General features: G+C 46.3%; 1 protein-coding gene across 1 annotated transcript in view; it reads left to right on the top strand.

Moving 5' to 3' along the window:
- Window positions 1-12,037, top strand: part of LOC106818579 — a 24,741-nt gene extending 12,704 nt beyond the window's left edge. The window contains exons 4-11 of the mRNA XM_014823276.1: window positions 1,294-1,454; window positions 2,852-2,978; window positions 8,386-8,454; window positions 8,800-8,989; window positions 9,368-9,431; window positions 10,198-10,309; window positions 10,830-10,978; window positions 11,924-12,037. Coding sequence (XP_014678762.1) covers window positions 1,294-1,454; window positions 2,852-2,978; window positions 8,386-8,454; window positions 8,800-8,989; window positions 9,368-9,431; window positions 10,198-10,309; window positions 10,830-10,978; window positions 11,924-12,037 — 986 coding nt within the window. The remainder of the gene's footprint in view (window positions 1-1,293; window positions 1,455-2,851; window positions 2,979-8,385; window positions 8,455-8,799; window positions 8,990-9,367; window positions 9,432-10,197; window positions 10,310-10,829; window positions 10,979-11,923) is intronic.
- The last annotated feature ends 172 nt before the right edge of the window (window positions 12,038-12,209 follow it).

The following is a 12,209-nucleotide window of genomic DNA, read 5'->3' as shown; positions in this document are numbered from 1 at the left end:
ACACACACACACACACACACACACACGCACGCACGCACGCACGCACGCACGCACGCACGCGCGCGCGCGCACCTGCCATGCAGTGTGAACTAGAAGCGCCATAAGCAGACGATGTTACGGTCAGCTGCAGGTGTCGTGTTTGAGTATCTCTCGTCATTCCATCTCCTGGAATGCCCTCCTATTATCAGAGCCCTGTAGACATGGAGACCTTGATGATTTCAATCACTGTGCAAGGTCCTGTGTGCTGCAGTGGCTTGGTCGAGTGTAGTGTAGTGAGTGACTCGAGAAGAAGAAGATTGCTCGTCTGCTGTCGCTTATTCGGCATTCCTCGCGCAAGGTTTTCTACTTCAAGCATCTACGCATCTAGTTACGGATTTCATATTTGCTGTGCTGTGGCAATAGAACATGCGCGCGTGGAACTATATGATCAAGGGAATAAAAACACAAATTTGCTTTTATTCATTACTGATTTATCATACATGTGGCTGTAGCTCTCTTTTCCCCTTACATCTTGAATACTGTCTTGCATAGTGCTTCAACGTAGCATGCCCCATGGGCCGCACGCATGCGCCGCACGAGAACTGGTGTTATATTTGTAATTTGTGACATAATATCTGTGATTCAATGAAGTTGAAATGACATTAGAAAAGAATAAGGGTAGTTGGTTACGATATTAGATGAAATACGAAGCCATGACAAGTTGAAACATGGAGCTATAGCGTAGTCTAATGTATCGAATCCGCAACGAGGTGTGTGCTATTTTAATACCGCGTACCATTCATTATTGATTGTTGATATCCATAGCAAAAACTTTTCGAAAACTACACGTTTTAGTAACTTGTACTTTAACGCGTAACTTTGTGTTTCTATCTACAGATGCGACGGTGGCGTACGTGTATGAAGATGCTGAAGAGGAGGAGGGGGAGGAGGATGAGCAGCAGGAGGGGGAGGCGACGGGCGGACAGCGGCGACGCTTCAGTGTCCGCCTGTATGATACGGACATCGTGTTAGAGCTGCGACCGAGTGCAGTCGTGCTAGGACGAGGTATACGGCCTCACCACGGCTGACTCTAAACTCCAGTCTAGAACCTAGACGCGTTTCTAGCCCGTAGTATCTAATTTACACAGTAGATTCTAGCCCAGGACGTTAACCGTAGATCGTAGACTCTAATTTATACAGTAGATTCTAGCCCAGGACGTTAACCGTAGATCGTAGACTTGCGAGAGATACAGAGAGAGATGCAGAGCGCGCGCAACAGTAACACGTCGTGTTTGTTACTCTTCCGCGCGCTAGGCAATCCCTGCGATATGTTCTGCTACGTGCCGCGGCTCGGCTACAACACACAACCACAGCCCTCGTACAGGGACGGCACCGACTGTCTGGATCCCTACCAAAAGAAGCACGGCGAAGTCACCAGCGACGCCTACTATCGATGCGTGGGCGGCAAATGCCTGGTGAGTCAGTCAGTGGTTTCAGCGATGGCTTCTAAGATGAGTTCGTTCAAATGATGGGTTCATTTCGCGCGAAACAGAAGTACGGGGATATTTTCCGGGATCCGGGATATACACGGGAATCGGGGCATGCTAAACATCGGAGTAGACGCAACGGATTTAATCCTGGGCTTTAATTAAGAATTCAATTGTTGAAATGCATTCCAGATGTTCCCGCTACCCAATTACATTCCCGTGGCATCTGCGGCGCTCAGGGGTTTACTCCTAATGATAACACTAGTCTATAGGTTCAACGCAGCGAGAGAGCCTCACTCACTTATCCGCCGGTGGAGTGAATAAGACATCGACTAACATCTTAACTGATGACGCATGCGCAACGCAGCCGTACAGCGTTATCTGTTCTTTGAACTCGATCTCGTACTCGCAAGATTACGATCGGAGGGGGGGGGGGATTGTGAGAGAGTACATATGCGGTCCCGCAGACATCTGCGGACGTGTGCAAGCAGCGCCAGGCAGCAATAGCGCTGCAACAACTACGATGAAGTTAAACCCACGCCCTCCATCCGCGCGATTGGAAGATGTGAGAGACTAAAGACTAAACAAAGCTGTTGGCGCATGCGCGCCCTATAGTAGAAAAACAAATACAACCCCCCCCTTCTGGTCTACACCGCAGATACAAAACGAACACTCTAAATATTTACTTGAGCGCGCTGTGCGGTTTATAAAGCAGGCAGATGTCATAAATAGCCACATGCAGCCTGATTGCGTCACAAAAACGTGGGTTTCGTGCACGTACTCGCGGCGAACACATTTAAGCCGAGTATTTTTAGTTTATTTTATTGGTTTACAAGAAAAAGACGCTTTCGCGAAGCCGCCGTCGTCACCATCGTCATCATCATGATCATCAGCAGCATTCTTCTGTTCTCTCCTGTGCATGTTCCTCCGCCGCCTCTCCTCCTTCTCCTTCCTTATCGTCTTCGACATCCTCCGCATCCTTCGCTTCTTCTTCCTCCTGCTCCTGCTCCTCCTCCTCCCTCTCCTCCTCCTCCTCCTCCTCCTCCTCCTCCTTCACCACCACCTCAACTGCATTACCTTTCTGATCTTCATCATCGTCTTGCTGCTGGCACTCGTCATTCTCATTATGATCATTATCATCATAACCATCATTATCATCGGCGGCATTTGCATCAGCATCATCAATAACAGAGGTAGTATAGCATCATTATGATCAAAAAGAGAAGTTATAGCGGTGTCAGTCATGGGAGCCGGGAGTTGGGAAGAATTCAATTGTCCTAGACCCTCGCGGGTCAGTTCACCTGTTTCTATATATTGCTTCCCATGTCTCCGTTGTTTGTAACCTGACGAATTAATATCGAACGCCGACGTTCTAATCAACACAGGAGTTTGGATGCGATGGGAAACTCGACACAGCTGGCAAGGTCGACTGTCACGTGACGTCGACAACGTCGGCGGCGACGAAGCCGACGGCAGCACCCACAATGCCGACGCCCTCAGCGACAACGACACGTAAGGCGCTTCCATTCACGTCGCTGTAGAGTAACCATAGCAACCATTAGTATGCATGGTTGATGGAGATGACAGGCAAATGTTTGCGTGCGTGATATTTTTACATACAGCGTTGTCAGGACTGTTAGAGAAGAATGCCAATGAACGATCGCGAGGAGGGAGGGAACCGTTCTAAAAACTTAATGGGCGATAATGCGCCATAAATATCTCACGAATTCTCGCGTTTTTTCACGGAGAATAATGGCGCATTCCACTTATCGTGAAACCTTTAGAATTGTTAGTGTTTTTAGTGCCGGCTTCTAAGGAAAATACTGGCGCGATCTTAACGTGTGATTATTATGAAATAGTTTGAATTAAATAATTGGATATAGATGAATTCACTACAAGCATGGGCTACCGCGTAAAAATAATTATACGTGTGCTCATAATGGGATGGGTGCTAAAGGTATCAGGTGCTGTCAGATACGCGTACAGGGCTGGATGTGTGTACATGCACACACGCGCATTCTCAGGTGTACCCGCGCGCGCGTCCACACGTACGCGCACGCCTCTCTCTCTCTCTCTTTCTTTCTTTTTTTTTCTCCAGGGTTTCCCGCTTTGTACCAGAGAATTAAAATGGTCCGATTTCGCATTCCGAAAATAACCGTTCTCCCCTCCTCCCTTCCCTCGCCTCCCTCGTTAGTGTGATTAACGACTGAGCGTGACGTGTGCGCACGTGCGTGGCAATACGCATGACGTCAGCTCGCAGTAAGATCCCGCCGACGTTAGGGGCTTCATCCAGGCCGCGCTAACCGATCGATCATTCGCGTTTGGCAACTATATAAACGAGATGGCTTCGTGGCAATCAATCCTGCTTGTCCGCTTGCCATACGCTCTCACCGAGCCGCCTTTTCATCCCAGTAACTGCCTTCCTATCCCAGTAACTGCCTTCCCATCCCAGTAACCGCCTTCCCATCCCAGTAACCGCCTTCTCATCCCAGTAACTGCCTTTCCGTGTAGTACCATTTACTCACCGAGTAAGCAACAAGTCGGTTAAACCCCGCGTTAGAAGGCACGACGTGCGAGTTTATATGTATTTGCTTGTTGTTACGTTGACTGATCGAGGTTAATTGACGCTCTTTCAGGCCGCAACATGGAGGAAAGGAATGCAAAGGTCCCGACGTGCAAGTACAAATGTGTAACATGAAGGTACATAAGACGCCGTATCGTGTTAGCCTCATGAATACGATATATGGTCATGATACGATGTCATATTATATATAGCGTCATTGCAAGAAGAATATTATTAATAACTTACAATACCTCTCAGCTATTGATATCACCGTTGGTATTGGCATTGGCGATATCAATATCATCAGTTCTTGCTGTTATAGTCTATTGTTTTGGGGTTAAGCAATCAACATTTTTAGCTGTATATATATCTGCGGTGGGTTAGTGACACAGGTAATGAGGTACAAGGACCAGAAACGAATATATAAGTTTGCTAACCTAAAAGACGGGGTCAACGTCATCTCCTTAGGACACGTACGACCCCCCTTCCCCCATAGAACCAGTCTAACTAACCGTTAACTGTGCCAACAAGCGTATATTATGAAAACTGTGTCGAGTATGCTTTTACAGTTAAGTGTGTATATATTGTGTTTAGCTTTTTTGGCGCTCGAGTCGCTCGCAGACTGCGTGTATACTACACGAGTCTTCAAAACACGTGTTCGCGCTCTGCGCACTTGCTCGCGCCGCACCGCCAACGCCTCCTCCTCCACCTCCTCCTCCTCCTCTTCTTCCTTCTTCTTTTTTTCTCCTCCTCATCTTCCTTCTCCTCCTTCTCCTCCTTATCCTCCTCCTTCTCATCTTTTTTCTCCTCCCCTTCCTCCTTCTCCTCGTCCTCCTCCTCCTCCTCCTCTTCCTCCCCTTCTTCTTTTTTTCTCCTCCTTCTCCTTCTCTTCCTCAACAACAACAACAACAACAACAACAACAACGACGACGACGACAACAACAACAACAACAACAGCACCCCAAAGCATGCCGTACTAAACGTCTACACTCACTGACCGTAACACGTATTGCACGTACGTGACGATTATTCACGGCGCTTGCTCGGGCGGTATGTGTAAGATCAGGGGTAGATAATGAAAGAATTTGTCATTATCTACCACTGATAATATTAAATACGTAACGCAACAGAACAGGGTTGCTCTGCGAGGTTACGTTAGCATAACGAGGGATATAGCATCGTAAACTAAGCGTGGAACCGTTATTTTCGGGGACGCGGGGTTGAGGTATTTTAATCACATGTAAACTAGAAAAAAAAATTGTTTTCAAAATAAAGCATTTTAACATTTAAAATAACTGGAAAAGTACTGGGAGTTTATTTAACTGCGAACTGATAAATGGCAAACATTCTTTACTCGGGACACTGGGAATAGGCCCCGCCCAACCAACCGTTCCCCTTGCGTAAAACGTCTTGCGCACGTACGGTTTCTCGGAGCTCGCTCGTGGGGCATGCACTCGTGCTGAGCGCACTCCCAGCCGACGCGAAACTAACGACGCCTGTGTAAACAGACGAAACGATGTTTCCTAAGATCGTGCCTACAGAAGGTCCACCCACCGCAACACATCTCCGCGTGCGTGTCTCACACATCTCCCTCCTCCTTTTCCCCTCCTATGCCTCCCCCCGTTCACGCGTACATGCGTGCGTGTCTCGCATCCTCTCCTTCTCCCACGCTCCTTCTTTCCCCTCGCCCACGCGTACATGCGTGCGTGTCTCTCATCCCCTGCTTCTCCCCCGCTCTTTCCTCCCCTCGCCCACACGTACATGCATGCGTGCGTGTCTCGCATCCCCTCCTTCTCCCACGCCTTCCTTCACCCGTCCACGCGTACATGCATGCGCGTCTCGCATCCTCTCCTTCTCCCACGCTCCTTCCTCCCCCCGTCCACGCGTACATGCCAAGTACAACAACGACATCAGACATCGGACATCGACATCGAGTCATCGGGCAGCGATACTGGAACGGCAAACACAGCGACCGAGAGACTTTAACAAAGTTAATCAACACATTTTTTAACCGACCTCCTCGTCTTTCGCGTATGCACGAAAGAGAAAACCTGTGGACTGCCAATGAACACGTTCGAAACTCATTCCTACGTTATACGCTCTTAAAGATAATAGAGGATGTGGAAACGTGGTGGGAATGGCCTTCTACGGATTGAAGCGCGTGTGTATAGTATTCACCCTATCGGTATACACCCCCTGCCCCTCCGCGTTTCTAGTTGGTGCTGGGGATTCTTAACCTGTTCACCGAATGTTCGTGAAAATATTCTGATGTTTTTTACTAGATTTTTCTTAACGAAAGTTCGTAGTCTTCGTAAAACGCATGTTCAAATCATGTTCGGATTGTCACGCAAACGCGCATAGCTTTAAATGTCAATGACCGTTAATCACAACTAAGGCACGACTGACATTCTCCATATACCGAGTGTTTTTTCAAGATTACGCGAACTCAGAAACCTATTATATATAAATTGGCCACTTTCTGCCACGCAGTTAGAAGAAACTATTTTCAACTTGCGGTACTGTTCGGAAACGGCCTACACGGAAAGGTGTCCGTTATCGTCTGTTTCCGGTTCCGTCTCCGTTATCGTCTGTTTCCGGTTCCGTCTCCGTTATCGTCTGTTTCCGGTTCCGTCTCCGTTATCATCTGTTTCCGGTTCCGTTTCTTCCCAGCGGCTAGGAGACGACCTAGAACCAGGTCGATGCGGGCTCACAGCAGGCCGCTGAGCGTGCCTAGGTACGCAGAGGTGCTCGTGGTCGCAGACAGGAGCATGCAGAAGTACCACAGCAAAGCCGACATCTTTACCTACCTGCTCACACTGATGCACATCGTAAGTCACGAAGCCGAATAATAATAATAATAATTATTATTATTATTATTATTATTAATGTTAGTAATAATCGTCATCATTATCATTATAATTATAACTATAACCATAGTAGTAGTAGTAATAATAATAATAAAATAATATTTTGGTTTAATTGGCTAAATATTCATGTAAGTTATTTCTAATTCAGCAACACTCGCTTACGGTGGAAACACGGACGCAACTCCGTTTTAGAGGAGCATTTCCCAATGCACATTAGACTCCAGGCATCCCGTGCGTTCGTGATCATATATCGCGATTATTTTCATAAAATGATGAACGAGAGGATTTCGTAATGTTTACTTTCTCCGTGTTTACTTGCTCATGCATGTCTGTGTGTGGTTTTGTTACAGGCGTCTCAGCGGTTTCTGGATCCGTCCATCGGCACGCCGCTACACCTGAGTGTCGTCAGACTCATTCTACTGGACGCCGAAGAGGTGAACATGCCTTTCCTTCGTACACTGCTTACCGTAACCCATGAACGTGGTAATAATAGTGTTTCTAACCGCTATTATGAGCTATCGTTCTATTATGACTTATCACGATCCTAGGGGGGTGGCGTAGTCAGAAGCATACGATAATGATTAGAAATATTAGAACAGATGTAGAAATAGCTATAAGATTGAGACTAATATTAGAACTTGAAGAAGCTAAATATATATGAGACCTAATATTAGGAAGACTTCTTTTTGACAACGCCCCCCGGTCCCTTGAAGATTACTGACGGTGACATTTACAGAAATAAGGATCTCTAATCTCAAATGAAGGAGGGAATCGGGGTCTCCGTTCTTAGTTTCCCGTGCTGATCACCCAGCAGTCGTCGACCGTAGCGTAGCCCCGCAACACGCGGTATTAAGCGCTTCTTTAATCCGCGCGCCAATGCATCCCGGTGGGAAGCTGAGCCTCTCCTTAGATGAGCGGAGAGGCGGCGGCGGCCCCTGTAACGCATGGTGTCGCTCGGCTTCACCGCGAGAGAAGGCCGAGCGCGCGGCAACGCTTTGATCCCCGGCGAATTAAAATGGCTAAAGAAAAAAATAATTAAAAAAAATAAAGTGGTTCTCGGTGTTTTCACTTTGACGCGATCGCCGGCGATTAAAAAATGTTGAAATTAAACACGAAAACAATCCTGCCAAATCCCAGCGGAATCACACTCTCTAAGTGGTGGAATGTTGTCAGAGGAAGAGGATGGAGGCGGCAAAACCGACGTAAATAAACACACAGACGTGTTTTCAATAAACACATGCAAGCATGCATAGAAAGCAGCTCTGTAAAGGCTCACGCAATATTCCTGCGCTACACGTACGCAAACTGCACGACAGATGGCGCTCTCGCTCTGGCTCCTGAGTTGTACGAAGGGGGCGCTGCATGCAGTTTGACACGTACGTAGCCCTTCGCTCCCGCTGCAAGGTGACCTTGTGGCTCTCTCTGTAGTAGGAGCGAAGGGCTTCACACGAGTAGAGCTAGTACTAATCTCGCATCGGTTACGTTACAGCCAGAGTTGAAGATCACACGAAGCCCGTTAGAAAACCAGAGGTGGTAACCGCTGCTGCTGAAAAAACAGGTGCGGGTTATTCTCTCTACTGCGACTCTAATCAATATATATATATATATATATGCATATGTGTGTGTGTGTCCGCTCCGTATATCGGGATTAATACCAAACCTGGCAGCTTTAATTAACATGTCCGATGAATCTACGCCCTCCTGGAGACACATTGACGCGCCAAGCCTGTGGCAGTTAAAATATCAAGCCAATAAATTAATACATAACTATTAATTAATGTAATAATATAATAGAAACTATAAATAATATAATAAAATATAGTTCATAATTATATATATATATATCACGAATATATATCACTATCTCGAACGAATATCTCGAATGAATTTTTTCTGTCCGTAGAAGCTGCCACCACGAAAAAAGCGATCGTGACGCACCCTACCGCAGGCTATCCACCGCATACGGAGGCGACCCTGGTGGCGACGAGTGGAATCGCGGTCGACGGTGGGTGGTCGGAGTGGGCGTGGTCTGCGTGCTCGCGCAGCTGTGGCGGAGGAATAAGCACGAGGACGCGTGCTTGCGACAATCCTCGGTAAGCACTCCCGAGTGTAGTTAGTCGTAGCACCAGTGCAGCAGCAGCAGCAGCAGCAGCAACGCGTTTATATAGAACATCGCGAGTGACTAGCCCACATAAAGAATTGTAATGTACAAACATATTATGTAAAAAATACACAAAAATATATAATATATATATAATGTAAATTATATTATTCGTATTATTCATATTACGTCTATAATGCGTATATAATACAAATTTATTTATTTTACATTTGTGATTATGTGATATTTGTCATTATTCACCGGTGATAATCTGTACGTAAATAGTATTTCTATCGTGTATAGCAGTCTAGTATAGTAGATAATGTGTAATTCCTACAATGTTGATTAACTACTTCTGTATTTTGTGTAGACCGAGTAACGGAGGCTCGATATGTTTTGGCGATACCGAACAGCTGCAACTGTGCAATGAGAAGGTACGAGCTTCCCACGCGATAGCTGGGAACAGCATGTATCAATAACTATTATCGACGTTTCCAATCGCCGAACAGTTATCACTATCGAACATTCGGCAAGGCAGTGCACGCGTGCGATTGTACACTCGGAAACACTCGGTTCAGCAGTGTTGGTAGATGAAGAGATGACTGCTAATGATGACGATTACCTGTGCCTGGCTATATTCAATAGCCAGCAATCTATTAATATATATTATATATATATATAATAATAATAATAATAATAATAATAATAATAATAATAATAATAATACTAACTAGCCGGATACCCGGCGTTGGAACCTCGTGGAAAACCCGATACCGTACAGTTTGGTGTGATACATGAAGCCAGCGAAATTCAATAGCCAGAAATCTAATAATATAATATATAATAGCAATATATTACAGTTTGGTACGGTACTTGAATCCAGCGAACTTATGGACGCTATAAATAACATGCGCTTTGTAACATATCGTAAACGTATAGACTGTTATGTCGTGAAACGTTACATGTCGAATAGTAAGGTTCACCACAAATCAATCAAATCAAATTAAATTGAATTAAATGAATGAAATAGAATCGAATCAAAACAAAACGAATCTAATCAAATCAAACGAATTAAACCAAATCAATTCAAATCAAATCAAATCAAATCAATGCAAACCAAATCAATCAAAAAACATTGAAACAATCAATAAATCGATTCATGACAGTATATACGTCCCGCTACGTTTACTTTCCATGCAGCCGTGTGAGACGTCGCAGTACGCTCACAAGCAGCAGCAGTGCATGCGAGAGCTCGGCACGCGGGCATTCGCCGGCCGCACCTTCAAGTGGGACCCGTATTTCGGACACGGCGGTAATATTTTGTAGTATAACAGTGTAGAAAATACTATGGTAATTACATATAGTAATAATGAATATGATGAAGGAGTGGGACTGAGACTATAGGTAAGCAGTGGGACTGAGACTATAGAAAAGCAGTGGGACTGAGACTATAGGAAAGTAGTGGGACTGAGACTATAGGTAAGCAACGCGAGTTATAATGGCACGTATGTATTAAACGCTATATATTAGCGTTTATATAAGGGTTTATTTCCTCAAATATACATATACATATGTGTGTGTGTGTGTGTGTGTGTGTGTGTGTGTGTGTGTGTGTGTGTGTGTGTGTGCGTGCTGCGTGCGTTCGTGCGTGCGTGCGTGCGTGCGTGCGTGCGTGCGTGCGTGCGTGCGAGCGTACGTACATTCGTGTGTGTGTTCGTGTTGTGTGTGCGTGCGTGCGTGCGTGTTTTTGTTTTTAAATTTTAAATTTTTTTTTCCTGTTTTCGTCGTGAATTATTGCGCGTTTATTATTCTGAAATATCTGTTGTTTTCAGATCATCCGTGCGTGATGTGGTGTCGTGTGGCTACGTACGGCTACACGCTGCAGCCGAAGCTCTACTACGATGATGGCACGGACTGCGCCGGACACAAACCCATCGATGTGACGCACGTTTTCCACAGGTGTCACAGCGGCAAGTGCATGGTACGTGCATCCTTCCACCTCCACCCACACACACACCTCTACCCCTCCGTTCACAAACCCATCTCTTTCTCTTGCGTTCTCCGTCCCTCCCGCTCTCTAGCTCACCTTTTTCAGCCGCATTCGCTCGCCTTCTTAGCCTTCATGTACTCTCTCTTTCTCTCTCCTCTCTCCACTCCTCTCGCCTCTTTCCTTGCTGTTTCCCTCCCTGCCCCATACCCAACTCTCTTCCAATACCTCTCCACCCCTCCTGCTCCCCAGCTCAAGCGTTCTCTGTCTTTGTCCCTCCCTCTCTTGCCCTCTTGATCTTCCTGTCTCTGATTTTCTCTCTATCACCTCTTTCCTCCTGCGCACTAGCTCTCTCTCTCTCTCTCTCTCTCTCTCTCTCTCTCTCTCTCTCTCTCTCTCTCTCTCTCTCTCTCTGTCTCTTTTTCTCTTTCTTTATTATCCCCTCCACCCACTGTCTTCGTGTGCCGCTTGTTAACACGCACACAAACCAGCCCGCCTCCTGGATCTATCCTTCTCTCTATCTCTGCTTCCTTCCCGCGTTCTAGCTCAGTCTATCGCCATCTCTTGCTCCCTCTCTATCTCTTTCCTTCTCATCATCTCCACTATACTACACCCACTGTTTTAGTGTTCCGCCCGTTAACACGCATATGCACACAAACCAGCCCGCCTTACCAGTAATAATTAAACTAGCAATTAAAGGCTCGTATTTGATCAAGTAAATCCGGTACCAATATAACGGTTCATTGATGTCCGCCGTTAATACTCTCTGTCGATCACCCGTTACTCGTTACCAGTTGAAATGGAAACTCTACTCGAACAAGAGTATTCACTGTTCGTTGTTTATGTGTTTGTCGTGCGTGCGTTCTCGTAGTTGTTGTCGCTCGCGTGTTTAATTTGCTGACACAGGTGTCCGCGGTGCGCGCTCTCGCGTTTTTGCAGAAGTTTGGATGCGATGGGAAGGTGAACTCAACTGTAACGACCGACAGCTGCGGCGTGTGTGGAGGCAACGGCGCGTCGTGCAAGCAGATGCAAGACGTACCGAAAGGTAGGTAATGTATTATACTCTCTCTGTGTCTGTCGTGTTTTCTCTCTCTCTCCTTCCCTCTCTCTCTCTCTCTCGCTCTCTCTCTCTCTCTCTCTCTATCTGTCGTGTTTTCTCTCTCTCTCCTTCCTTCTCTCTCTCTCTCTCTCTCGCTCTCTCTCTCTCTCTCTCTCTCTTTCTCTC

This window comes from Priapulus caudatus, unplaced genomic scaffold, assembly GCF_000485595.1.
Source record: "Priapulus caudatus unplaced genomic scaffold, Priapulus_caudatus-5.0.1 Scaffold2354, whole genome shotgun sequence".
NCBI classification, from domain to species: domain Eukaryota; kingdom Metazoa; phylum Priapulida; class Priapulimorpha; order Priapulimorphida; family Priapulidae; genus Priapulus; species Priapulus caudatus.
This window is presented reverse-complemented; position numbering and strand designations above follow the sequence as displayed.